Source organism: Sitophilus oryzae, unplaced genomic scaffold (assembly GCF_002938485.1).
Source record: "Sitophilus oryzae breed Bouriz unplaced genomic scaffold, Soryzae_2.0 scaffold_172_pilon_pilon, whole genome shotgun sequence".
NCBI classification, from domain to species: domain Eukaryota; kingdom Metazoa; phylum Arthropoda; class Insecta; order Coleoptera; family Curculionidae; genus Sitophilus; species Sitophilus oryzae.
Window position 1 is genome coordinate 11,087,099 of NW_022146424.1, and position 26,380 is coordinate 11,113,478.

The window sequence follows — 26,380 nt, forward strand, 5'->3', positions numbered from 1 at the left end:
GCAGGGTACCCATTTATAAATTTAGTTATTTAATGACTAGAGGTGGGCCAGTCTGCGATTTTTGTGGAGCTGCTACGCTCTGCGACTGCTCCAATAAAAGCACTGTGACAAGTAGCAGCGATTTTTCGGAGCAATTAACCTATAAATTAAAAATGTAGTTTTATAGGTTAATTGCTCCGAAAAATCGCACTCGGTGTTCGGCACCGTTCGTTGCATTTAGTTAAAAAATGTTTCTGTCAACTATTACACGCTTCCTCAACATCATTTTTAATTGGATCCAAGTGTTTTTAGTTATCATTTGTGTTAAATGTCTTCAATGTGAAGTCAACGGTTTCTCTGGAATTATATTAATTAAAGTTTTTCAGACCAAGATGCCCAAACGGAACAAACATCGTAAACATGGGAAAAATAGAAAGAAATATGCTAGAGAGAAATGTGAAAATAACTCTCAACCTGCTGATGACAGTATAAGTCCTGAGAACAATTCGGATACTTTAGTGAATTTCAATAATTCATTAAATTTTCAAACTCCTTTAAGGCCAAAAGTGAAGAATACCAATTCACCTATTTTAGAATCTCCTGTTAACGTATGAATGTTACTTTACTATTCATAAATTTAGTATATTCACACTATATTTCTTCATAGACTATAATACCAAACAGTTCAAAGGATGATTTCAGTTTAAATGTAAAAAATGATATACTTGAAGAATATACTCCAGTCAAAACTAATCACTACAAAAGAAGGGTGAGTCTAACTAAACAAAGGGAAAGGAGAAGCGAGTCATGGAATGTAACAAATTTAAAGGACCTTTTTGAGGAAGATTTAAGTTCGTGTAGTGCAACTGTTATCCATAATAATTGTGAGTTGAGAAAGTCAAATAGTAGAAGGAGGTCCAGTTCTAGTATAGCTAAACTACACTCACCAGGTAAAAATAGCAACAATGTGATCACAAGTTGTATGGTCAAGCATGCAAATTGGATTCTTTGATTACTGATAAACAATTCTTGTGGAAAGTTTCATAGAATTTTTTAGCAGTCAAAATCTAAAACCGATCGGTCGTATATAATATATTACATTATAGAATATTTATACATACCCATTTCTATAACGATCGTATCTACATACTTGTCAAAATTTAATTTTATTAGGAAAGGAGAAACCATTATCCTTCCACAAAAGTACCCAGACTTTAGATGAAATATCTCTTCATCAATCTTTAGCAGATAATATCATTACAGAAACACCTAAAATGAACCATGGAACCAAGGATTGTGAGTTAATAGTTAATTAAATGTTTTGTCACATTTTTAAACAATTATTTTAGTTGCACAAATAGATAAAACTTTAAATTTAAATAATGCTAAAAATAATAGTAATCACGCCTTAAAGTTGATTCATGCTGATATTAATATAAACCCATACTTAAAAGACACAGGTTTTATAAATGTAGAATTAGATCAAAACCAAAAGAAAATTAATAAGGTATAGTTGTTTTACGTAAAATACTTGAAAGCAGATATAAATATCTAAGATTGTAGGAACCTAGTGCAGAAGAAAGGTCATTTTTCTCACCACAACTATTCAACATGGAATCAAGTTCAACACCTGTCGATAAAATTCATAGTCAGAAATTATATTCTTACTTAAAGGAAACAGTGATGAAAGAAACTATGGAAAATGTCATAAGCTCTGGTGGAAAATTTGATTTCATTAGTAATAAAATTGACACTACTCCTCTAAGAGATAGTATAGTATGTGACACGCCAAGGTATTTTACTTAAGTACCTATGTTCTAGTCTATAGTTTTCTATACAGGGTCCGGCAATAGTGCGTCGAGCATCTGTAGCTCCTAGAAGAAAATACTTGGGAATTTTTTTAAGTGTAAACCTAAAGTATGTACAACGGTGCATGTATCTCAGGAAAATATTTTAACTTCTATAGGGTGGCTCAAAAAAGTGTGAGTGGATCGGGATGATTTTAAATGGAGCACCCTGTATATTATTGCATTTTTGGCTTCCTTTCAGATCACTTTACATAATCCTAAGATATGAATAAATATAATTCGATAGTTTCAGAGATATTAATAAATAAATAAAAAAAAATTATATTTTTCAACCTTCTTTAAAAAAAATATTACAAATACAAGAACTGTCCTGAAATCAAAACTATATTAGTATTTACTTTAGATAGTCTATACTTGACTTTGCTATAAATATCGTAATCTTAAACCATACAGGATTTTCAAAATTATACGCCAAACTTTCTAAAATATAAAATAATTTTTCTATGTTTTTTAAAATGGAACACTCTGTATATTATTTTTTTATTAGATGGAGAATTAAAAATTGAACATTTTTTGTATTTAAAGTATTTCAAAATTTTTAATGGTTTCGCTGATACACGCAGTATTATTTCATATGGCCTACTACTACTCAACGGTAAAATACGAGAGAAAAATCATTGGGTGGCTTTGATAAAAATTTACAATGGAAAATACCATATGAAATATAAAACCGCGAATATCTGCGAAGCCGTTAAAATTTTTGAAATACTCTAAATACAAAAAATGTTCATTCATTAATTCGCCCTCTATTGAAAGAATAATATACAGGGTGTTCCATTTAAAAAGAGAAGAAAAATTATTTTATATTTTAGAAAGTTTGGCGTAAATTTTTGAACATCCTGTATGATATACAATTACCATATTCATAGCAAAGTAAGTACAGACCATCTAAAGTAAATATCTAATATAGTTTTGATTTCACAACAGTTCTTGTATTTTTAATAATTTTTTTAAGAAAGGCTGAAAAATATATATTTTTTTATTTATTTATTAATACCTCTGAAACTATTGAAATATATTTACTTATATACAGGGTTGTTCACCACATACGACGCGGAGTATTGTAGCTAAACGATGAGATCTTTACAAATTGTAAGTTTTGGGTTCGATGAAGGACTATTAGAGGTACAATTTAAAAATAATTTTACATGATACAGAGTGTCCCAAATAAGTAAAAAATATCTAAGTTGTATTTTTTTTAAATGGAACACCCTGTATATTATTACATTTTTAGTTTCTACGATTAAAATAAAGGTAAATTTGATTAAGGTTTATGATACTTAAACCTTACCGTTTTTGAAATATTTTCAATTTTGTGAAATTGCAGTAAACATTTTAAGGCTTCATTTCTCCAAGGGTATCAAAGTTTTTAATACTAAATATTTACTGAAGTTTATTTATTGATCAGTTATTGTGTTGCAATAATAAAAATAATACAACCTTATACAGAGTGTCTAAAAATTTATTTTAAATAATTATTAGCTTCAAACGGCAATAACTTGTTTAATTTAAATGGAACGCCCTGTATATTTTAGGAGAATCAGATGCACAATTTAATTGTCTATCAAGTTGTGTTATGCCATTTTTTACCTGTCCCTTCAAGTTTTCGTAGAAAATGCATTTTCTTATAATTTAGACCTCATTTATCAATATACCCGTGGAATATTGACATTTGAGATTGTTTTTAAAGATGTACCAAATTTTTAAAGAGTACAGATACTAATATTGTCGATATAATTCGTTTATTTCATTAAAAAAATTAAAAAAAACTGTTTAAATATTTGTTAAAGAGGACCAATTAATATGATTCCAGTATTCAAACTACATGAACTGACTGTTTGCGTTGATTAATAATAATTGCTCCAAATACTAAAAAAGTGAATTTTGTATGGGTATTAGAAAGTGTGATAAAAAGTAACACCTTAAAAATGATATTTCATTTTTTAATAAATGCTTATTTATAACAACAGAGACTTTAATTGTGATAACTTATTATTATATTGATTTCTGACTCAAATCCACATTTATTTAGAATAATTTATTAACGAACACAATTAAGTATGTAATTAATTAGTATATGGGCGGAAATAATGGTGTTATATTTAATTAATGGTATACTCTTTTATAAAGATTTAAATAGTTTTCTTTTTGCACACAAATGGGCTAGTAATATTATCGTTTTGCTAAAAACGATAATATTACTAGCCTGTACATTTTGTACATTTGTTGCTTTAAAAACAATCTCAAATGTAATAATATACAGGGTGTTCCATTTAAAAATATCACCCCAATCAACTGACTTTTTTGAGCCACATAGCATGATATGGAGCTGTTTCAGAACACTGCTCCATCCTATTATACAGAATCCGGCAATAGTGCGTCGGGCACTGTAGCTCCTAAAATAAAAAAAAAAAAACTTAAGTGCAAATCTAAAGTATGTTCTAGGATGTATTTCAGGAAAATATTTTAACTTCTATAGGGTGGCTCAGAAACATGTAAGTGGATCGAGATGAATTTTTTTAATGGAACACCCTGTATATTATTGCATTTTTGGCTTCTTCTCAGTTCACTTTACATAATCCTAATATACAGGGTTGTTCACCACATACGACACGGAGTATTGTAGCTAAACGATTATATTTTTACAAATTTCAAGTTTTGGGTTCGATGTAGGACTATTAGAGGTACAATTTAAAAATAATTTTACATTCCGTGGGCATATCGATAAATGAGGTCTAAATTATAAGAAAATGCATTTTCTACGAAAACTTGTAGGGATAGGTAAAAAATGGTATAATACAATTTGATAGACAATTAAATTGTGCGTCTGATTCTCCTAAAATATACAGGGCATTCCATTTAAATTAAAGAAGTTATTGGCGTTTAAAGCTAGAAATTATTTAAAATAAATTTTTAGACACTCTGTATAAGGTAGTATTATTTTTATTATTGCAACACAATAACTGACCAATAAATAAACTTCAGTAAATATTTAGTATTAAAAACTTTGATACCCTTGGAGAAATGAAGCCTTAAAATTTTTACTGCAATTTCACAAAATTGAAAATATTTCAAAAACGGTAAGGTTTAAGTATAATAAACCTTAATCAAATTTACCTTTATTTTAATCGTAGAAACTAAAAATGTAATAATATACAGGGTGTTCCATTTAAAAAAATACAACTTTGATATTTTTTACTTATTTGGGATACTCTGTATCTTGTAAAATTATTTTTAAATTGTACCTCTAATAGTCCTACATCGAACCCAAAACTTGAAATTTGTAAAAATTTAATCGTTTAGCTACAATACTCCGTGTCGTATGTGGTGAACAACCCTGTATATTAGGATTATGTAAAGTGAACTGAGAAGAAGCCAAAAATGCAATAATATACAGGGTGTTCCATTTAAAAAATTCATCCCGATCCACTTACACGTTTCTGAGCCACCCTATAGAAGTTAAAATATTTTCCTGAAATACATCCTAGAACATACTTTAGATTTGCACTTAAGTTTTTTTTTTTATTTTAGGAGCTACAGTGCCCGACGCACTATTGCCGGATTCTGTATAATAGGATGGAGCAGTGTTCTGAAACAGCTCCATATCATGCCACGTGGCTCAAAAAAGTCAGTTGATTGGGGTGATATTTTTAAATGGAACACCCTGTATATTATTGCATTTTTGGCTTCCTTTCTGATCAGTTTACATAATCCTAAGGGTTCAAACGCACTGACGACCAGGTCGCAGCGACCAGCATTTGATTCAATGTTATTAGGAAAAAACTCAGTTGCGACCAGTAATAACATTGAATAAAATGCTGATCGCTGCGACCTGGTCGTCAGTGCGTTTGGACCCTTAAGACATTATTAAAATATGTTTTGATAGTTTCAGAGATATTAATAGATAAAAAATTGTTTTTTCAGCTTTTTTTAAATAATTATTAAAAATAAAAGAAATGTCCTGAAATCAAAATTATAATAGGTATTTACTTAAATTATGCAATTTTTTTATCTTTGAAGATGCGTGACACCAAAATGTTGCTTGTTAGCACTGTTCTAATGCATACTTTAGGTCTGCACTTAAATGAAATTCCTAAGTTTTTTATTATAGGAGCTAGAGATGCACGAGTCACTTTTGCCAGACCCTGTATACAGGGTGTCCCAGGCTGAGCGTGCATTAGAAGTTTCTAGAGAACCATAATATCTAGATCGGAGATTTTTTGCACATTACTGTTTCACAACGAGATCTATCGATTAAAAATATTTTCAATATGGCAGCACTTCCGGATATACCGGAAGTTGACAGCAACTTTCTTATTTTAAATGGGTACCCCCATTTTTTATTACATACTTAAATTCTCCGTAAAATTTTGTGAAATTTGATCTTAAACACTCTATACCTAACATTAACCGTTTTTGAGAAAAAAAAATATTTAGTATTTTTGGAGGAAAAAAACTACCTGTCAAAAAAATTTGTATAGCCTAAACGTAAAATTTAGCGATTACCACAGCCACTGGGACATAAAGAGAAGACATGTGGCTATCTATTTCAAAAATTAAATTGTTCGAATGTCATATAGTATTGATTAAAAAATTATCATAAATCATTTTTTTTTAAATGGAAACTCACTTTTTTATTTCACTAGTGAAAAGGTTTTTTAATTTGTTACTTTTTTATTATACATGTTCCTATACCTAAAATAAATGGTTTTTAAGTTATTTAAGATTTAGTTTTAAAGCGTAATTTTTTCTTGATTTTAGCTAGCTTCCTTTGACATTGAGTGTCAAACCATCAGATAATGTATTTCCTTCTGTCAAAAAACTAATTATTTGAATTTCGTATAGTATTATAAATACTGCTGGTAAAACTTGTAATAAAATAAAGTGTGTTTATAAAAATATATCTCGTATTTTAGTGATAGCTAGTGGCAATATGACATGGCCAGATATAGTTTTACGTCACGTGACGTTTAAAGGCTTAGGCTACTGGTTAAAAAAAACAAAAAAACATACCTTTCAAAACTAAATCTTAATAACTTAAAAACCATTTATTTTTGGTATAGGAACATGTATAATCAAAAAGTAACGAATTAAAAAACCTTTTCACTAATGAAATAAAAAAGTGGGTTTCCATTTAAAAAAAATGATTTATGATAATTTTTTAATCGCTCAATTCTATGACAGTTGTGGCCATGATTATATGACATTCGAACAATTTAATTTTTGAAATAGATAGCCACATGTTTTCTCTTTATGACACAGAGGCCGTGGTAATTACTAAATTTGACGTTTAGGCTATACACATATTTTTGACAGGCAGTTTTTTTCGTTCAAAAATTTTAAATATTTTTTTTCTCAAAAACGGTCAAATGTTTGATATAGAATGTTTAATCAAAATTCATAAAATTTTACAGAGAATTTAAGTATGTAATAAAAAATGGGGGCACTCATTTAAAATAAGAAAGTTGTTGTCAACTTCCGGTATTTCCGGAAGTGCCGCCATATTGAAAATATTTTTGATCGATAGATCTCATTGCGAAACTATGATCAGCTATGATGTGCAAGAAATCTCGGAGCTAGATTTTGTAGTTCTCTAGAAACTTCTAATGCACGCTCAGCCTGGGACACCCTGTATATGTTTTAAAAAATATGCTCTAAGATTGTAATGTATATCTCAAATAAGAAATATGAAACTGACCATTTGGAACACTGGGAATACAGTATATTAAAAACTTAACTTTTTTTGGGGTGATATTTGAGTATCAAAAACTTTATTCTATTTGTGTTTAGATCAGAGAAAATTCTAAACAAAAAACAAAATTTGAATGGCAGCTTTGATATACAAATCGATCCAATAGTCCAAAATAAGAGAGATGTTAATTTTAACACGCCCCCAGTATCAGAAAAAACTAACTACAAAGAAAAAACAAATAGTATTAGATTGTTAAGTAACAAGAAGAGAAGTTATGGCACTTCTAGCATGCTTTACGATAGGTAATTTATATTAAATTTTTTAATAATGTCAAGCAGGAATAATATTAAAATAAATTGTAGAAGTTCTCCGAAAATGAGTAAATTATTGAAACACTCAAGAATGTTTAACAAGAACATGTCTTATTCGAGATTAAGTGCTAGCCGCCGATCATCGCTCGATCGTTCATGTGAACTGTCAAGATTTTCTAATAATTCTAGAGTGGGGTTGTATGAGAAAATGATAAATAAAATCAGAAAGTATGTCTTTTATTAAATTTAATGTTCCAAACCATTTTCAACTGACTTTCAAAATACTATACCAACTTTATTTCAGATATAGCAGGGTTTCAGCTAGATGGAGCTACAGGATGGTAGATATTTGTTCACAACTTGGCATTCAAATAAAAAAGGTATTATATAATATTGAATGATAAAGATAGTATGGAATTAAAGTGTATATTTTTAGAGTTTAACTTCTCTATGCAAAGTGTACGAAAAAAATACTGTGCAAGAATGTACAGAAAGGGTATGCAAGTGTGAGGAATTACGGGAGCAGATTTCGAATTTAAATACACATATAAGCGGTTTGAACAGCGAAATTGAAAATCTAAAACAACAATTGCACGAAAACAACGACAATAAGAACAGCGACATAGAAAAATTAAACACCGAGATTAACAAAGTATGTTGTTTTAATATTTGATTTTTATTAATTTATTTTATTTAATATTTTTTTAAATGGGACACCCTATATATTATTCTTTTATGTTATTTTCCTTGTCATGAGTTTTCTAAAAATATTATATTTTATACTTATTTTCATAAACTAGGCAAGAAAATTCATTTTTTAACGTTTTTTCATAAATAAACCTAGTTTAAAAAAGCATTATCATATTATTTAATTTACTTTAACCAGATAATTTTACTTTCCATCCTGTTGTAATAAACTGCACTGAAAATAAACTCATGCAGCTTTTTGATAACACGCTGTCAATCAGAGTTATTGATATTTTTAATGCACTTGTGCAATAATTCTACACACAGAAACTAGCGTGGGATAGCCAATAATCAAAATTTGACGTCGATTAAATTATTCGATTGTTTTGATTGCGTAATTTAAACCGGCCGCCTGTGTTAAAAAGTTAAATAATGCATTTTTTACCTTGTTTATGAAAATAAGTATACAGTATGTTATATTTTTAGAAAGCTCAAAACAAGATAAATAAAATATATAGGATATCCCATTTTAAAAAAATAAGTTTCTAACACACACGAAAATGGGACATCCTGTATAAAAATTATACCGTCACAATCTTTTTCCAGATAAAACAGGAATTATCTAGAGTGACTGATGTACGCTCGGAACTTACTAGCCTCAAAGAACAATTTCAGTGCTTTAAAACTAGGTCTATAGAGCAAGCGGCTACATCTGCTCCTTCGTCTGTAGTTAATAGCGCTCCCCCACCACCTCCTCCTCCTTTACCTCCCCCGCCGCCCCCACCTCCGCCACCGCTGTTGATGGTACAAAAACCACAAAAATTGGGTTTGGGCAAGAGGGCCAAAACTACCCTGGGTATACCCAGTGTCGAAAAAAGTGACAGCAGACCTGTCATCAGTCTCGACGACATATTAAAAGTCAAACTGAAGAAAGCTTCGGTAAGTAATGTAAATTATAAGCAGTTGCTGTATACCGGGTGTTTGTCGAAAGTAGTCCACCCCTATAATTTTTTTTATTTTTTGAAGGTGCGTATTCATTATCCGAACGAACGAATGAAAGTGCGGTATATTTAGACGGGGACCGAACGCATGCGGCCGTTCGTTCGCTCGGCCATCCGTTTCGAGTCGGTACATCAAAGGCGTTCGGTATTGTACGGTCCCCGTCCATACCACTAGCGAACATTCGTTCGTTCGTTCGTTCGGATAATGAATACGCACCTTGAGATAAAAACGAGATTTGGTATGCTAGTATATGCCGTAAATTAGGATTGATTGACGTATTCAATTGTTTTCGGTCACTTCCTGTTTCACCGGAAATGACTACAACTTTTGACAAAAATGACACAAATAACAAAAAATGACGCTCTTAATAATTTCCAGGCCTACTTTTTACAAATGCCATTATGCATATGGCAAATTTAAATGTTTGGTTTATTTAACATTACAATATGCGATTCGTCACAATTTGACTCGAAATACCCAGTATGTGGTCCCAAAATATTCGTAAAAATTTGAAAAAATTGAGTTATGATTAAAAATACGATTTGGGCATCTTTTAACTGGCCTGGAACAGACATGAAAAACATTAGATGATCAAACCTATTTTTCCAAGCTTCCTTGATTAAACTCTCACTCTAGATTGAATTTTAAAATACAATTTTTTTAATTGAAAATGTGAAAATTTGATATGATATGTCGCTCTATTCAGAATGTCATTTTCGATCAAACAAAGTAAAAAAATGATAGGGTATCTACCATTTAAAAATCAGTTTTAGTTATTTCCAGTGAGGGTGCATCCATACCATCCTAGAAAAAGCGGAACGGCGCCGGCGTATCGGCGTAACGACCTTGAATCGATTTCCAGCAATAATTGGAATATCCAGCCAATAGAATAATAGCCAATAGAATTATTCTATTGGCTGAAATTTTTCTAAAATTCATCTGTCAAAAATTTCAGCCAATAGAATTACTGGAAATCTATTCTAGGTCGTTACGCCGATAAGGCTTTCCGCTGTTTCTAGAAAGATGTGGATGCACCCTGAAACATGAAGTGACCGAAACTAACTGAATACGTCATCACAGTGGTCATTATTACAGAATTAGGTGGTAATAAATACATGTTCAAAAAATACATCTTTTGGAAAGTTGCACCGTATATTTTTTGAATGATAGTCGGAAAGTGATGTAGATTATATAAGTAAAATAAGTTAATCGTACTTTTATACAGGGTGTTTGTTTAAATAAGTAACCTAATACAGTGAATGTTCCTAAATGATATGCTAATATTTAGGAGGTAATTCCTGGACCTATTAAAAAAATAAAAAAAAAATATATTTTAGGTCGTCCTCGCATTTTACCACATAGATTGTGTTCAAAACATATGTCAAGACATGTGTAGTTTTCTCTTCAAAGGGACTGCCTTCCTATCAAATAGAAAACAAATATTTTTATTTATTGACAAATTGACATTGTCTCTAAAAAATCATTTTTGAAGTTTTTGGCACTTCTTGGCAGCCAATTTTGGAATGACTCTTTAGATAAAAGGATTACTTATAATAAAAAAGTCTTTCGAAGAAAAATATGAATAGATCCTGTATTTGACAAGTTACAAAATCCATATTTAAGAAAGAAAAATAATTTTTACAAACCATTTAAACGAAATCCTTTTTTCTATTATACACGGGACGCAAATATATTATGAACTTACCCCAAAATACTTAAAAACACCAACTTAGTCTCAAAAATCGCAGGGTAATTATGCAAATTACAACTTTAAAAATTCAAAGATAAGCAATCACAAAACCAATAAAGTAAACAACCTAAGACAAAATCAACTTTGATGTTTGTTGAAGCATGTTTGTGGTTTATTAACAATGATTTATTTTGATGCCTTATTTTTCCAATTTATTATTTCCTAAAAAATTGAAATCACCTCTGTGCGTCAGTAAGAAATTCCACCACAAAACGTCAGATCAGAAATTCGCAAAGAAGTTTTTGTGTACCTACTAATTTCAAGTCTATGACGAATAATTTTTTAAATAAATTGAATAAAAAAATACTCAAATTTACTTTTTTGTCAAGAAGAGGTATTAAACTTGGGGGTTCACGTGCGCATAATATGTACTTATTTAGGAACCGCCTTTTGCACTTATCATAGTGTAGATATAGTTTACTAATCACTCGTTATGCAGGAACGCCCAACTGTAAATCCGACCACTCGTAACCGCACCAGCACGCCCGTCGTCTCGATGGACATGTTGCGACAGGTGAAGTTACGCCCATCGTCCCGCCCCTCGATGGTCAAGTCCACGCCCAACAGATCGAGCCTGTCGACGCCGGGCGGCAGTACGGGCTCGTCGGACACGCCCACCAGTCCGCACAGCAGTCTTTGTAGGTTGTTGAACGGCGATTCGGGCGTATGGCGAGTGAAACGGTTAAAAAAAGTGGGAGGTTATAGTCTCGACTCTGTTCACAGGAGATCGCCGTCGATCGTTACGGGGAGGAGAGAGAGGACCGATAGTTGATCTTCGATTCACAGGTTGGATGATTGACGTTGGGTCGGTGTGCATGTCAGCATGTGACAAGTGAGTAGAAAGATTAATAATTGTACAGAGGGTGGCACAGCGTTCCGAATAATGGCTAAACAATACAAGGACCAATAATTAGGGTTTTCAATTTTCAGGATCAAGATCCCGTTTTGAAATCCCGGGATAAGAACCTATAGGCTTGGTGCATTCTCCGCCGGTGCTGCCACCATCGGAAAGTATCGTAAGCAGCTAGTACTTACAAATAGACGGGTTTAAATAGCGGGAATACGAAAAATATATTATTTAGTTATTCTAAAAGTGTTAGGAAGTATAATTTGTGAAAATTCTAAAAATGAAAATAAAAAAGTAAATATTTTGATATCTTCAAAAGGTCTAACTTGTATTATAATTTACTATTCCAGTTAAAACAACTTTTTAGATGAGTTCAACTACGGTAGCGAGCATAGTTTTAATCACCGGTTTTGCCAGTGAGACATAATTGGGGCTATTTTGACTATAACGAAATTATCTAAAGGTATACAGGGTGTCCCAGAAATAAGTGCAAGTATTTTAACTGGTAGTATAGTTCAACCCCAGAAACACGCCTGAAGTTTTTTTTCGCGAAAAAAAATTTTTTGAGAATTAGATTTTTTTCAGTTAAAAAACATAATTTCTTGATAATATGGCAACATAGGTAGTAGATTAAATTAACAAGAAAGAAAATTCAGAAAAGATCCAGTTCTTCTCAAAATTTTAGCTAAATATTTTTTTTGGAAATTTTCAAAGTAAATAACTCCTTTATTTTGGACTTATATGAAAAACGATAAAGAGAAAATATGTTTCTTTTATCGAGATCTACCACCCCTTAAAATACTTGCACTTATTTCTGGGACACCCTGTATAATTATAATTTTAGATGTTCATAAAACATTTAATCACTAGTTGACTAAAAAAGTATACTATTAATATTGCAAATTATATACTCTCATAGTACCGTATGATCGAATAAAAACGGCGTCCAGTTGGCTTGGAAATGACGATCGATGGCATTTCCTATATAAATTTACATATAAAATGACAGCGATCTTCATTTCATAGCCATCGCTGACGCCGTTTTTATTCGATCATACGGTATATGTCTATTTATTTTTTTAATTATGTTACGAGCACTTTGTTTACTCACTTGTTTCGTCGAACTGCTTGAATCCATTTTTGCTTTTGATCAAATCGGTGTGGGAAACTAAGAAGCTATGTTGTTTCGGGAGAGTTGAATATCCGGGAAAGTTGTGTTATTGAATGTTATTGCACCCAACAACGCTCTAATTATGCTGTACTTTACGCGTTAACATTTTTCGGCAATTTTATTAACAATTGAAATTGTCACAACACAACAGGACGCCTAGTTCAAATTCTTTTTCGCTTATTTTTTACTACTCGAAACAGCATTACTTCGCACAAACCTCGTACCTGAGTGTTTTATAGTCTCAATAATGCGCAAAAACTAAAATACTTAAATATTATTTACAAAAGCACGATTTCAATATTATTTTAATGCAATTAACAACATGACTGCTGATTACTGATAATTTCAGATTTTTGCCGTTCAAGCGCTGCGGTCAGAATTTGTTGAAATCGATTGAAATGCACCAAGCCTATAATCCCGGGATTGAATATCAGAATGAGAAATTTAATCTAAAGAACTACTTAATAAAACTGCAGCTACATATATCAAAAAGAAAATGAGAAAAGAGTTTTATTAAAATAGACATAACAAAGTAACATTCATATTTAGTAATTAAAAAAAATAATTCTTGTTGCAAAAAAAATATAGCAAACATAGAAATATAACTTTTAGATATTGACGTTCTGCTTATTATAAATAAAATATGTTATGATCTTTGAAAGACTAAATTGTATAAAGTCGAATCGTTTTAGATCATATACGTATTATTTACAAATATACTCAGCCTAATCTCCAAAAAGTGAAGCCCAAACAGTGAAAGAACAATATGGAATTCTGCATAAGTCTATTTCACCCGGATATTCATTTAACTGCGCATGCCTCACCTGAAAAAGTTTTCATTGGTCGATGTTTTTAAAGGGAAGTGGTTGACTGACATTTCACCTAACCTTCAATTTTATTTATATTTTATTATTTATAACACATTATCATGGAGTTGGAAAAATATCAAAAAATAGTTGGAAACAATAAACTAAACAAAATCACTCTTTTACGCGCACAAATAAAAAGTAATCCAAACAGAACTAAAACAACAATAAATCGGAGTTTGGCGCAATCGCAGTTCAATCCATATCCGGGTGAAATACACTTATGCAGTTTTAATATGGATCTGGGTTATGTTGTCTTTTTCTTACGGCACAGAAATTGCACACGGAGTTAAATAGGGAACCCTGAGTATATTTGTAAATAATACGTATATGTTTTCGATTAGGCATTTAATTTTTTCGAGATTTTCGGGATCCCGGAATTTAATATCGGGATTTCGGGGATAAACATACTTAGTGGAGAAAATTTTGAAAAGAACATATTATCAAGTATTTCATGATAAAACTGTCAAATATCCTTCGCATAATAGAATGTCACTTTATGGTATTTTTGAAATGTAAATTTAATGGAAAATCAACTGAGCTAAAAAATTGTAGTCCATTCCTTTAAAAAATGTAGCGAAATCTCCAAAAACCTGATTACAGAGCTTTCTCGAAACACTGGGTCACCCTGTATATTAGAACATATTATCAAGTATTTCATGATAAAACTGTCAAATATCCTTCGCATAATAGAATGTCACTTTATGGTATTTTTGAAATGTAAATTTAATGGAAAATCAACTGAGCTAAAAAATTGTAGTCCATTCCTTTAAAAAATGTAGCGAAAATCTCCAAAAACCTGATTACAGAGCTTTCTCGAAACACTGGGTCACCCTGTATATTATGTGTAATTCGACGTTTCACTCCACAACTAACCAAATGTTATTTGTATTAAGGTCTCTCTGTGTATACTTATTTTTACGAGATCAAGAGATTCAGCTGAGAATCATATTTTGTTTATATCATATAATATAAAATCATATTATCTATACAGGGTGATTCCTGTAAGTTGGTCATGCTTTCGGGGAATGATGGGGACGTCGAAATATTAATTTTGATATAGCACACTATGGGTCGGAAATGCCTCTTACGCAAGATACAGGGCGTTAAAGTTTTTGAAAAATAATATTCTTTAATAGTTTTTTAACAGTTGAAGGTATCGTTATAAAATTTTATTATAGGAGTTTACCTAACAGAGACACTTTAAATGTAAAAAGAAGAGGTTTTAGTTTCAACCAGTGGCGTAGATGTGATACGCATCGGGTAATTTTTTCAAAAAAAAAATAGTACGCCACTGATAAAAATCAAAATTTCGAAGTTTTTTTATTTACTTAGTTTATTTCCAAGCAAAAATGTCTCTTGCGACTTTCTCCTAGCTAACACCATTTTGTCACAATTTAAAAATAAATAATTTTTTTAATGAGAACCTTAAATATGCGAATTATTATAACTACCTTAAAACTAAGAATTTTATTAACAATAAAAAAATTTCTAATTTAAATTTATAATTTTTTAAAAATTTATTTAAGGAACTAAACCTTGACCTATTTAAATTCACATGGAAGTGACGAAGGGAGCTGACGATGCACATGTGTTTCTGCCGTATAGTTATGATAATTCGCTGTATTTAGGATTCTCATTAAAAAAATTATTTATTTTTAAATTGTGACAAAATGGTGTTAGATAGGAGAAAGTTACAAGAGACATTTTTGCTTGGAAATAAACCGAGTAAATAAAAAAAAACTCCAAAAATTTTATTTTTTATCAGTGACGTACTATTTTTTCCAAAAATTACCCATCATCACATCACATCTACGCCACTGGTTAAAACTAAAACCTCTTCTTTTTACATTTAAAGTGTCTCTGTTAGATAGACTCCTATAATAAAATTTTATAACGATACCTTCAACTGTTAAAAAACTATTAAAGAATATCTTTAATTTTTCAAACTTTAATTTACTTAATTTTTAAAACTTTAACACCCTGTATCTTGCGTAAGAGGCATTTCCGACCCATAGTGTGCTATATCAAAATTAATATTTTGCCGTCCTCTACCACTCCCCGAAAGCATGACGGACTTACAGGAATCACCCCGTATAATCAAAAAATCGTCTTTGTAATATACATATTTCTCTTTTCTAGGTAGTACAGTACTCTCATAATGGACTATCGATTTAAATTAATTGAAATAATTACGTACTAACCACCACTGCATGTTATTTATATTTATTTATTTTATATAAGAAAATGTTATACTGAAAAATATATATTTATTTCTACTAAACGATTTTCAAAGTCGTCATATTTACAATTCTGTGCTTTATATTTACAATTTCTAGCTATTTAATGTGCTTGGGCAGACTGTTATTCTTTTTTTGTTAGATATATTTATACACTACATTTTAGTATTAATATACATATTGTCATCAAATTATCTTTATTTTTTTATTATATTTGTGTTATTTTGTGCTAATAAAATATAATATGATCTACGAATAGCTAGTATTTATATATGTCAATGACTAAAGAATCCAAGGACAAATAACACCCGAGAGCAATTTGTGACGATGACACCAAACAGTGCCGTGGCACATATTTTTCTTAACCCAGCTGTTTGAAGCAATATTTATATTTTTTGATAATTGTTTTGACTACGCCTATGGTGTATCATCCTAATTAATTACGAAAAAAACGTATTAAAATGTTAACAAAAGGTACAAAACTAGTATCGACGTATATCACATATCAAGTACATATAGATGTTAATTGAAATTGAAGAATAAAGATCGAATTCAATAAGAAAACTAAGAAAACGCTAAAAAGTTGGAGTGGACTGTTTATTTACCTATGAAACGTAACTCCTGGCTCTTTCTTATCGCTGCTGCTTTTACACTTGAAAGCTGAACAACTAGTCACCATTGTAATAAAGTTTATACAAAGTTTACTACACACAAACTATTAAAAATCGCTAAAATTGTCGCTGTTGACCAAATGATGACTCATTGTTTGCCACCAAAACAAAAAAAAGGTCACAAATTCTGCTGCAGCCCCTATAGGGGCGTTACATGTCCTTATATTCTTTAGTCATTGATATATGTAGAGAGAAAAAAAACAACTTAACAACTTGGATTGTGGTACAAAAAATTTATTATATCACTCTATAAATCTTATAAAATAAGGACATCTATAACTAATAATACTTATTATACAAGGAAAAGAAAAGAAATAATATACGTAACACATTGCACTAATATACATATAAAAAAGGAAATAAAGTTTTGGCTTCTAAAATCAGTTGTAATATCCAAAATGAAACTTTGACAATGCTCTGTGATATATTTTGCGTATTTTCTAAGATATGGATTAAATTAAACATTTTGATTAGTTTTATATACAGTTTCCTACTTTCCATTATAAAACAAATGAAATATGAAATTCCTCGATCAAATAAATTAATATGATAACACATCTGTATAAATATACTCTAAAATAGTTTAATTATTCTTCATATTTTTTATGATTTACAATCATTGTACCCAATGGAAAAATGGTATGTCTGTTCAGCAAGAGGATACATGACAGTAGCAGTTGTCTGTCATTTTATATCACATGTAAACTGATATTTTTTTATATATTTTGTTTTTCCCTTGCACCCTTCAAATGCTCCCTGACTCGTTAGACAGACTTTATAAAAAAAGTTAATAATAATAATAACAGCTCCCGTATATAGTGTTTAACGGCTTGGGAGTAGCAAGGTACAGCTTGCCATGCTATTAGAGCCGTTCGGTATACAAGGAAGGTAATGTGGCTAGCACCAGGGGGGTGACAGTGAAATAGGAAAATTGGAAACAGTCATTCCTGTCATGTCTGTCATTCTCCTCACGACAAGTATGGCCGCCTAGACAAGGACAGCAATGTTTCTGTCTAACTATTGTCTAACTTCACAGTTTAGAATTGACAGATTTCAGAGACAACTTCAGATTTGTTCTAGAACAAATTTCGACGCAATTTTAATTCTCTCCGTTTAGTTTTGTACAGTTTTGTAAAGTAATAAAGCATATAAAATATATATTACATGAAAAATCCTGGAGAAAAAGACGTTTCTGCAGTACTAGGTATGTCCCATGTATATTAAAAATAGGTAGTAAATAAACACTATTTCTGTATTTTTTAGATGTAAGAAAATTTTGTTATGTTTATGATCGGCGATTTTTTTGAAAATGGGAACAATTTACAGCAAGGTAAGATCATTTTTAACTATAGCCAACATTAGTTATCTCCAGTATGCGCGATTTATTCTCAATAATGCAATAAATCTGACTGATACAATCTGATTGTTATCCGACTAAAAGTCTCTTTTTGCTTCTTTTTGATTTATAAACTAGGTCTCTTTGGGAATAATGGACGCTTTTTTAAACAGTATATTTATATTTTATACCTATTGATATTTTTACATTGTTAATTTTAGTATAAAAAAATTGTTTTTCTATTTTCAGGTTTTTGTATAAGGCTCCCGTTTTCATATTCCTGTCCCCGTTTTCTGTCCCTGAAGGCTGTGAATGCGTGCTATTTACAAATTACTGTAAGTCATGCTTATACCTTACTAATTTACTTTGAAATTGCATATAATTAAGTAATTGCTGTAGAAATCATTCTGTTCTTTATTTTTTATATTTATTTAGTCACGTCTCATATTTCAAATAAATATGTTTGAATAAAATTTTGTTTTGTTTTATTTATGATAAGAAAGAGTACAAAATACATTTAAACTGAAAGAGGGCCCGCCATTGAATAACCGGAAACGGAAATAAAAATGAAGTCATCATGTCAACCTGTCAATTGGAAAATTAGTTCTCCACACGACAACGAAGGCTTTCGGTGGCGTACCGTGTTTCCACAATTTAACACAGAGTTGACACTTCTTTCTAGTTAATTATTTTATGGCTAGCGCTACGCTTCAACCGCCTATTATTACCTCAGGATTGTGAATCCCAAGTACTCATTTAAGGCTGAGTCGACCTAGGTACCCAAACTATTTTTATTTTAATAAAAATAGTCGGCTGATGAAATGCCAGGTGTAGGATTCGAACCCACAACCTTGAGATTGGTAGACGAGAGCCTGTACCTCTACACCACCGTGCACTTTTTTTTATTTTTTTTTTGTTTTTTTGAAAGGTCTCTAACAAGTCAGGTAATATTTTTGTAGGTTTGTTTACTATTTATAGTTTTTCCAGTGGAGGAATATATGATGGCTGCTCCTGTCTTTCACTGGACAGGCTATAGAATAGGGTACACCAAAAAAAAAACAATATATTTTTTTATTTTAGTTACCGTGAAAATATCGTTCACGATGATGAAAAAATTATATATATTATATATAAGTTCGAGCTCTTAATATTATTATTAAGCGGTGTCTATCTCGTGATTTTCTATTTCTCATTTATAAATAACAGGGGATTTTTTTTAAATTTTATTCCTTTCTAACAAATCAGATTTTTCATTTAATCCACTCGTTTGACATTTATTGAATTTGTAGCAGATTTTGTTAATAAAACAAATTATTCTTATTATCTAAAAAGCTATATTGTCCCTTGCGTAAGGCAGCTTTTCAATAGAGTAGTCATGGGTTCGTTTGTATTTCACTGGAGAAAACCAAATTACACTAAAACTAGAAGTACTGGGCGCCAAACAAGATACAAAAAAAAGTCGTAGTTAAAAATAAGTGACTATATTGAATCAGGATGATTCCTAATTATTATTAGGATAATTAATAATTATTGTTATTCAATGTTTTGCCAAAGAGCACTAGATGAACTTTACGAAAAATAGGATATTTTATGTTTTTGAGCCATTATTTCGTGATAAAATATAAAAAATCATATAAAAATATAAAAAAGTTATCATATACGATTTGAAGTTATCATTATATGTATATATTCGTTATCATATACCTTCAATAACTTTCAAACGAGTCTATTAAATGAAAAATCATATCAGACCTTTTTTGAATACGAATGAATTTCCTACAAGAATATGTATTGATGTTTACAACACTCTTAATATTATTATTAAGATCTCAAATTTTACCAGATTTTTTTTTCATCATCGTGAACGATATTTTCATGCTAATTGAAAGAAAAAAAAAATATATTTTTTTTGGTGCACCCTACTATAGATAGTAAGAAATACTAACCCCACAGCATATTACGGTTCTAAATGCTTAGTGTTATCCAGTGTTATCCATGTTAGTTTATGTGATCTAAGGAAATATATATATTTTTAACTCACTCAATTTTTGAATATAAAGAGATGAATTGAATAGCCCATAGTAAATTTCAAATTCAAAATAGTCACATCAACACCACATCCTGTTATGGTTTGCATTAAATACAAAAAAATCTGTATTAATGTATCTCCTTTATACAGAAAATCATTTCTGTTTAAGCAAGCTACAGTAATATCTCTCGCCTTATATTTAGGCACATCAAATAAGAAATATTATAAGGAATACGATTAATTATGATAAATATATTTCTTATTTTGTTAATTGAAATCACAATATTTACATCTTACTACTAATTGTTCTAAAATATAAAGTAAATATACAAGACAGAAGTAACGCTTTGGTTTAATTCTAAAACACCAGAGATCGGGCAGAAAATTATTGCGGCGTGTTTTCATACAGCGTGTTCAAAAAATTTCGTGAAATGGGAACTCAGTTTAAGATTCTTAAAAATCATTATTCTTGATATCGTCTCTGTAATAGCGAACAGTAAGTAAATAAGCTGTGTAGTAGAAATTCGAGTACCATACCCATACCATACCACAGATTAAGTATACTATATGTATACAGATAAAAATCTTGTCCCTAATTCGTGGTACGAAAATTGTTTTTTATGACGATGAGCAAACGAGTAAAATTTCCTGTGCGCAAAAATAAACTCGCGTTTAAACAGCGTAATAACTGGGCCGGTCGGGTGCTGTGCACAATTTTAGAGGCCATAAGTGGGCGTGCTATGTGCGCAAACTAGTAACCTAGCTAGTGCGCGACTCCGAAAATTGGAACCACGAAAAACAATGGTTTTGACGATAAGTTTATAATCTGTGACCATACGATTGAAAAAATAATACGTTAAATAAGAAGAACTAAGAAAGGAGTCTAATACAGTTTTTATATTTAAGAATGAGAAGAAAGCGGCGTCATGGAAACACTTTTTGTCAGTTTTCTTTGACGTTTTACGTGACACATTTGAATTTTTACGGGTTTAATGTGCATCAGGGGCCGGAAAGTGAAATAGCAAAAGCGGTTCCACCGTTTCCACGGAAATTTCAAATAAAATAGTTCCAGCCTCGGGCACTAGGTGGTAGTGTAATTAATTTTTAGGTTAAGAAGTTGCTACTAGTTATTGCCAGATGGCGTTCAATCAGATTTTTTTTGTAGTTTCCATAGTTTCCAACGGCCATTGTCATACTATTGTCAAATTCTCAAAAAATATTGTCGTTGTCATAGCGCCAATCATAATATTATCAAAAATGATTATCAAAACGTTTTTCAAACTATAATTTGTTATATGTGTTTTTATTAGACAATTCCTTTTGTTTGTGGCCCTAAAAATATAATATAAGTCTTATTTTTGCCATCATTTAAGTACCTATTTATATTTACTCCATTTACAAAACTTTGGGCGTATTACGTTGGTCTTGTTTTATTATAATAAACGATGTTTAAATATTTGACTTATAAATAAAAACTTTAAAATAATAAATAATATTAACACATGTTTGGCTTTAATTTTATTTAATAATTGTATAAATTATACTGTTAAATCTTATTTTTTACACATCACAACGATACTTGTTATTAGTATTGTTGAATTTGTGTAAAAAATAAGATTTAATAATCGAATTTAATTATTTTAGAGTAAAATTCAATAAATCCTCTCATTTAAAAAGCCCGCGCTTCGATCCATTTAAAACAAGCCCTACTCAATAGAAGACCCCACTTCTGTAGGACCATTTTTCAGTATGGCAGAGTCCATTCTTTTTCTAGCTAGGTATATTCTTTGATGTGCATTTCAGAGTTTATTTCATGTTTTGTATCGTTTTTTTTATAATTGGTTTTGTGCAAAGTTTATAAATCTGGAAAGACATTGTGTCAGAACTTCAGTTACAATGAGATTATTGTGAATCTTAGAAAAATCAGATGATGCTGTTATCCATTAAAAACCCTTAATGGCTAAAGAGTGGTCTGTCAGACACCTCAGTTGAAACCTCGAGCTAAACATTCCTCTACATTTCATACACGCCTGCTTGTAGAAACGAGGATGCATATACGTTCAAATCAATAGGCGTTCGATAAGTTAATAAAGCGATAAACTCACTGAATATAGAAGTTTAAAAAGGGGTCTACCGGACTCTCCTACATAGCGATTGCGTAAGTATATTTTTTATTAATTTCTGGATATAGTATGATTTTTATTATTTATTTGTTTGTTTTATTATAGACATATATTAAAATTAAGTTAGGTATGTTCACATTTACCATAAATCCATATTAGAAAATTTGTAATGATGGCACATGAAACATTTTTCAAATGGTTGATCATTTAAATCCATAAATGGATATATTATACACCAAAACTATACAAATAACTTCAAAATGGGATGTATAGATTTTCTTAAACATCTAGCCAAAGCTATTACAAATCCAATGATTTGAAAAGTTTGCTCAACCAAAAGATACCAAGAAAACTAAGACTTAGGGCGAATATTGAAAGACACTATGGTATGCAAAACAACAGCTGAAGAGGAGTAGTTGGACTATTTTTTAATTGTTCACAACCCTTTATTTACTACTACCGACATACATGTTTAAAATTAAAAATACCGTAATAAATTTGACAACTTATTCTAGTCTATTTGCAGAGACATTTATCAAGAATATAATTTTCTGAAAAATTTGAAATAAACTGTTTTCCCATATGGGTTCAAATTTCTTGAACACACCAAACATTTTGCGTATTTTATAAAAAAAATAAGGTGTCCAACTACCGTATAAACAATGACTAGTACTTATGGCTGGACCGTTTTTATTTCTTTTTCTTCTAACCAGACACCCTGTATACAAATATCCTTTTATACTAATAGATACCGTACTGAACGAGACAAAGTAAAGTCACTAAAATGGCGCGATATTAAAAAATTGCCTTTCGAAAATACATAATAAGTACTTTTGTTGTTATTTTGATTGTTTATAAATACATCAAATCTATACTAATCTTGATCTACTACGTTAATTAAACAAATTTAACCTAAAATTGATTTCGTAATTAGATATAAATATGATGCAGTCCATAGGTTCTGAGTTAGTATTTGTTGAGTTTTTCAATTTTACATATAGAATGTTCAACCGACGCTCAACGTCACGTCATATATTGTCGAACTCTCTCAATCACTTTCCGACCAGATGAAAGAGATTGGTTAACATCATTAGCGCATTTCGTAAATTACTGCATATCCTTTTTAGTAATTGGTCGCGTTCATCAGGACAAGTTGATCAGTGAGCGATGTGCCAGCGATTGGTTGTCCTGCTGAACGCGCTTTTAAGCATCCCTTAGACAAGGAACTCTCTTTCCTTGCCTAAGAAGCATCATAACAACTTAACCTAACTTTATGTGTTTGTATTTTGATTCAAAAATCCAAATCTATAGATTTTATATTTTGATTTTTGCACTTGTACTCTTCATGTACTTTTGTACATTAATTTGCTTTCAATTTCAACAATGAATCCTATCCAAGCAGCAGTGCTAATTGCTCAAGAAGACACTCTAGATGTAGGGCTAATAATAAGACGAGCGGTTGATCTTCTTCAGCTAGTAGATCACCCATTTTTGGCACAAATCGAGAGGATTTTAGTCAACCGAGAACAATAACCAAAACGGTTTGTTTTCGTTTTCCAAAACATTTTGTGACATTTGGTGTATGTGACGTTTAATCCATCATGCATCGATAGCGTAGCGTATTTTAAATCTGATGGAAAAAATAGCGACTGATCCCAGAGGGCTCACAAGTAATCGGCGCGTTCAGCAGAAAATTAGTGATCGCTGCAGTAGCGCTACGTCCTGATGAACGCGACCATTGTTATTTGATTTGGGGTTATAATTTTATTGACGGACATCGATCTATGTCAAAATTAAAATTTGATTGTAATAGCCTCAATAATTGTTAGTCATTAAGAAAAATAAATCTGTGAAGGTCCATAAAACGTGACCATCCAGAAAAAAGAAAAGCAGAAAAGTACTTTGCCAGAATGGCCCTGGTAACCTAGGCAACGCAAACTCTCTCCTGAAAAGGAGAGTTTGAGAAGAAAGAAGAAAATTTGATTGTTGCTGTAAAACAAAATTCAAAATTTTTTATTATTTATATTTTTTTTATTATGCCTCATAGATTAAACAACAAGAGCTCATTGTGAAAATGCCCAAAATGAAGAAGAGCTCATTGCTAAGCTTATAAATTATTTTTCTCGAGAAGCTTTCTTTTTAGCGAGTTACTGATGCTTAACAGATAATAGGAATTTCGACAGTCCAAGAGATTGGAATTAAAAAGAAAAAAGATCGTAACTGATGAAGAGTACAAGAAAAAATAAATAAATGCCGAAAAAAACCGAACTCGCTCAATCAATAATACAGGAACGTATTTAAATTTTTCTTAACAATATGAATTGATCTCAGACACACCCTAAAACTCATATTTGACAAATAATGATGACGTAACGGTGAACGATGGCTGAACAGTCTTTATATTGTTTATAAGAAAATGCATCTGTTTTTTCTACATGCTGAACCTTTTATTACCAGAGAAACTAGTTCTATTACTGTAAATGATTATGTTAAAATATAAGAGATTAAATATAGTGAATATTAATATGAATTCCAACTGACAATATAATAATAGTCATTTCATTTATCTTATACATAATTTTTCGAAGATGAATTCACCTTAGCTAATTTATTTAACAAAAATCTTATTACATACTAAAAATAAATAGCACATATCTCTCCATATAATCTAAATATAATATACAGTCTTTTACTACCTACTCTTTGCGTAAGTGCGATTATTATACTAGCTTTTAGTTAGAATATTTTTCTTAAGTTTAGAATTGGATGCTCTTTTTTAAATAAAAGGACATTCCCATTTATATATTTGACATAATTGGTGATTGGTTCATTTAATCGTGAATATTGTCATGAGGGGTTTAAGTTTTGCTTTTAACTGTAATAATAAATATGTCGTTTATTAAATGTGATTAAATCCAAATCCTCTTCATGAGGTCTTTTTTAGTAAATATACTTGTATATTCGGTAAATAAAATTACAGTAACGACACTTCAACCTTCCAAAGATATGCTGGTACTACCGAGACAGACTATCAGAAACATAATATTAAATGGTACGTAGAAACGGTGGTACCCAAGATATAGAAACCAAATGTAAACAGAAAAACGCTAAGTTGTTATTTATTTTAACAGGTTTATTAACAAAGATCATGCTTTATTATATGAGGCAGCGGCGTGCGGTCCATGGAAGCGGGGGAAGCACCGCTTCCGTAAACTTTTTAAAGATAAAAAAAATAAATAGTTAAACGTTAATAATACTGTTATTTTATAACAAAAGATCAATTTAATTTGTTAAAATTATTTATTTGAAACCTTACATAAACATAGTAATTTGAATTAGCCTTTTACTGCATGGATGCGCGCCTGGAAATCGCAGCCGGTCGCCTATCCCTCCTTCATGTAGGTGTTATTGACCTCAACGAAAACGATAAATTTAAGCCGGAAAATCCCACACAGTTGCTAGCCACGGCAGCGATCTTTCGGCCGCCTTCCGCGACTTTTAATATATCGGGACGGGTTCGCTTGCGATTTTATAGGCAATATTGTATTTTTTTCGGATTTAACTTAGTGTTTACTGTTTCGTTTTGTAATGGAAGGTCAAGAAGGACAATCTTCTGCTTCTACTAGTGTGGACAATAATTTAGACTGTGTTTGGTTTGGTTTGGTATATGTGTTATTAAAAAAGGGATTTTCTAGTAATGTCTCGAAATAGGTTTTTTTACCGATTCACTTCCCCGCCTATAATTGTCACCGCACGCCGCTGATATGAGGCGTCAAGTTGCAAAACCCGTCTTATCCCAAAAGCGCTG

The 26,380-nt window shown here is 30.9% G+C and overlaps 1 protein-coding gene across 2 annotated transcripts; it reads left to right on the plus strand.

Annotated features, from left to right (window-relative positions):
* The first annotated feature begins 224 nt into the window (after positions 1-224).
* On the plus strand, positions 225-16,719 carry LOC115881601 (cyclin-dependent kinase 12-like). Of its 2 annotated transcripts, XM_030899148.1 has the most exons (13): positions 225-587; positions 647-929; positions 1,153-1,275; positions 1,329-1,486; positions 1,543-1,772; positions 7,638-7,841; positions 7,902-8,078; positions 8,155-8,230; positions 8,287-8,502; positions 9,144-9,476; positions 11,729-11,953; positions 12,013-12,121; positions 16,316-16,719. In XM_030899148.1, exons 1-12 carry the CDS (start codon positions 228-230, stop codon positions 12,055-12,057), a joined length of 2,430 nt encoding a protein of 809 aa, XP_030755008.1. In that variant the 5' UTR covers positions 225-227; the 3' UTR covers positions 12,058-12,121; positions 16,316-16,719. The 2 variants fall into 2 exon arrangements, with proteins under 2 accessions (XP_030755008.1, XP_030755007.1); XM_030899147.1 differs by having other exon boundaries at positions 11,729-12,121.
* The last annotated feature ends 9,661 nt before the right edge of the window (positions 16,720-26,380 follow it).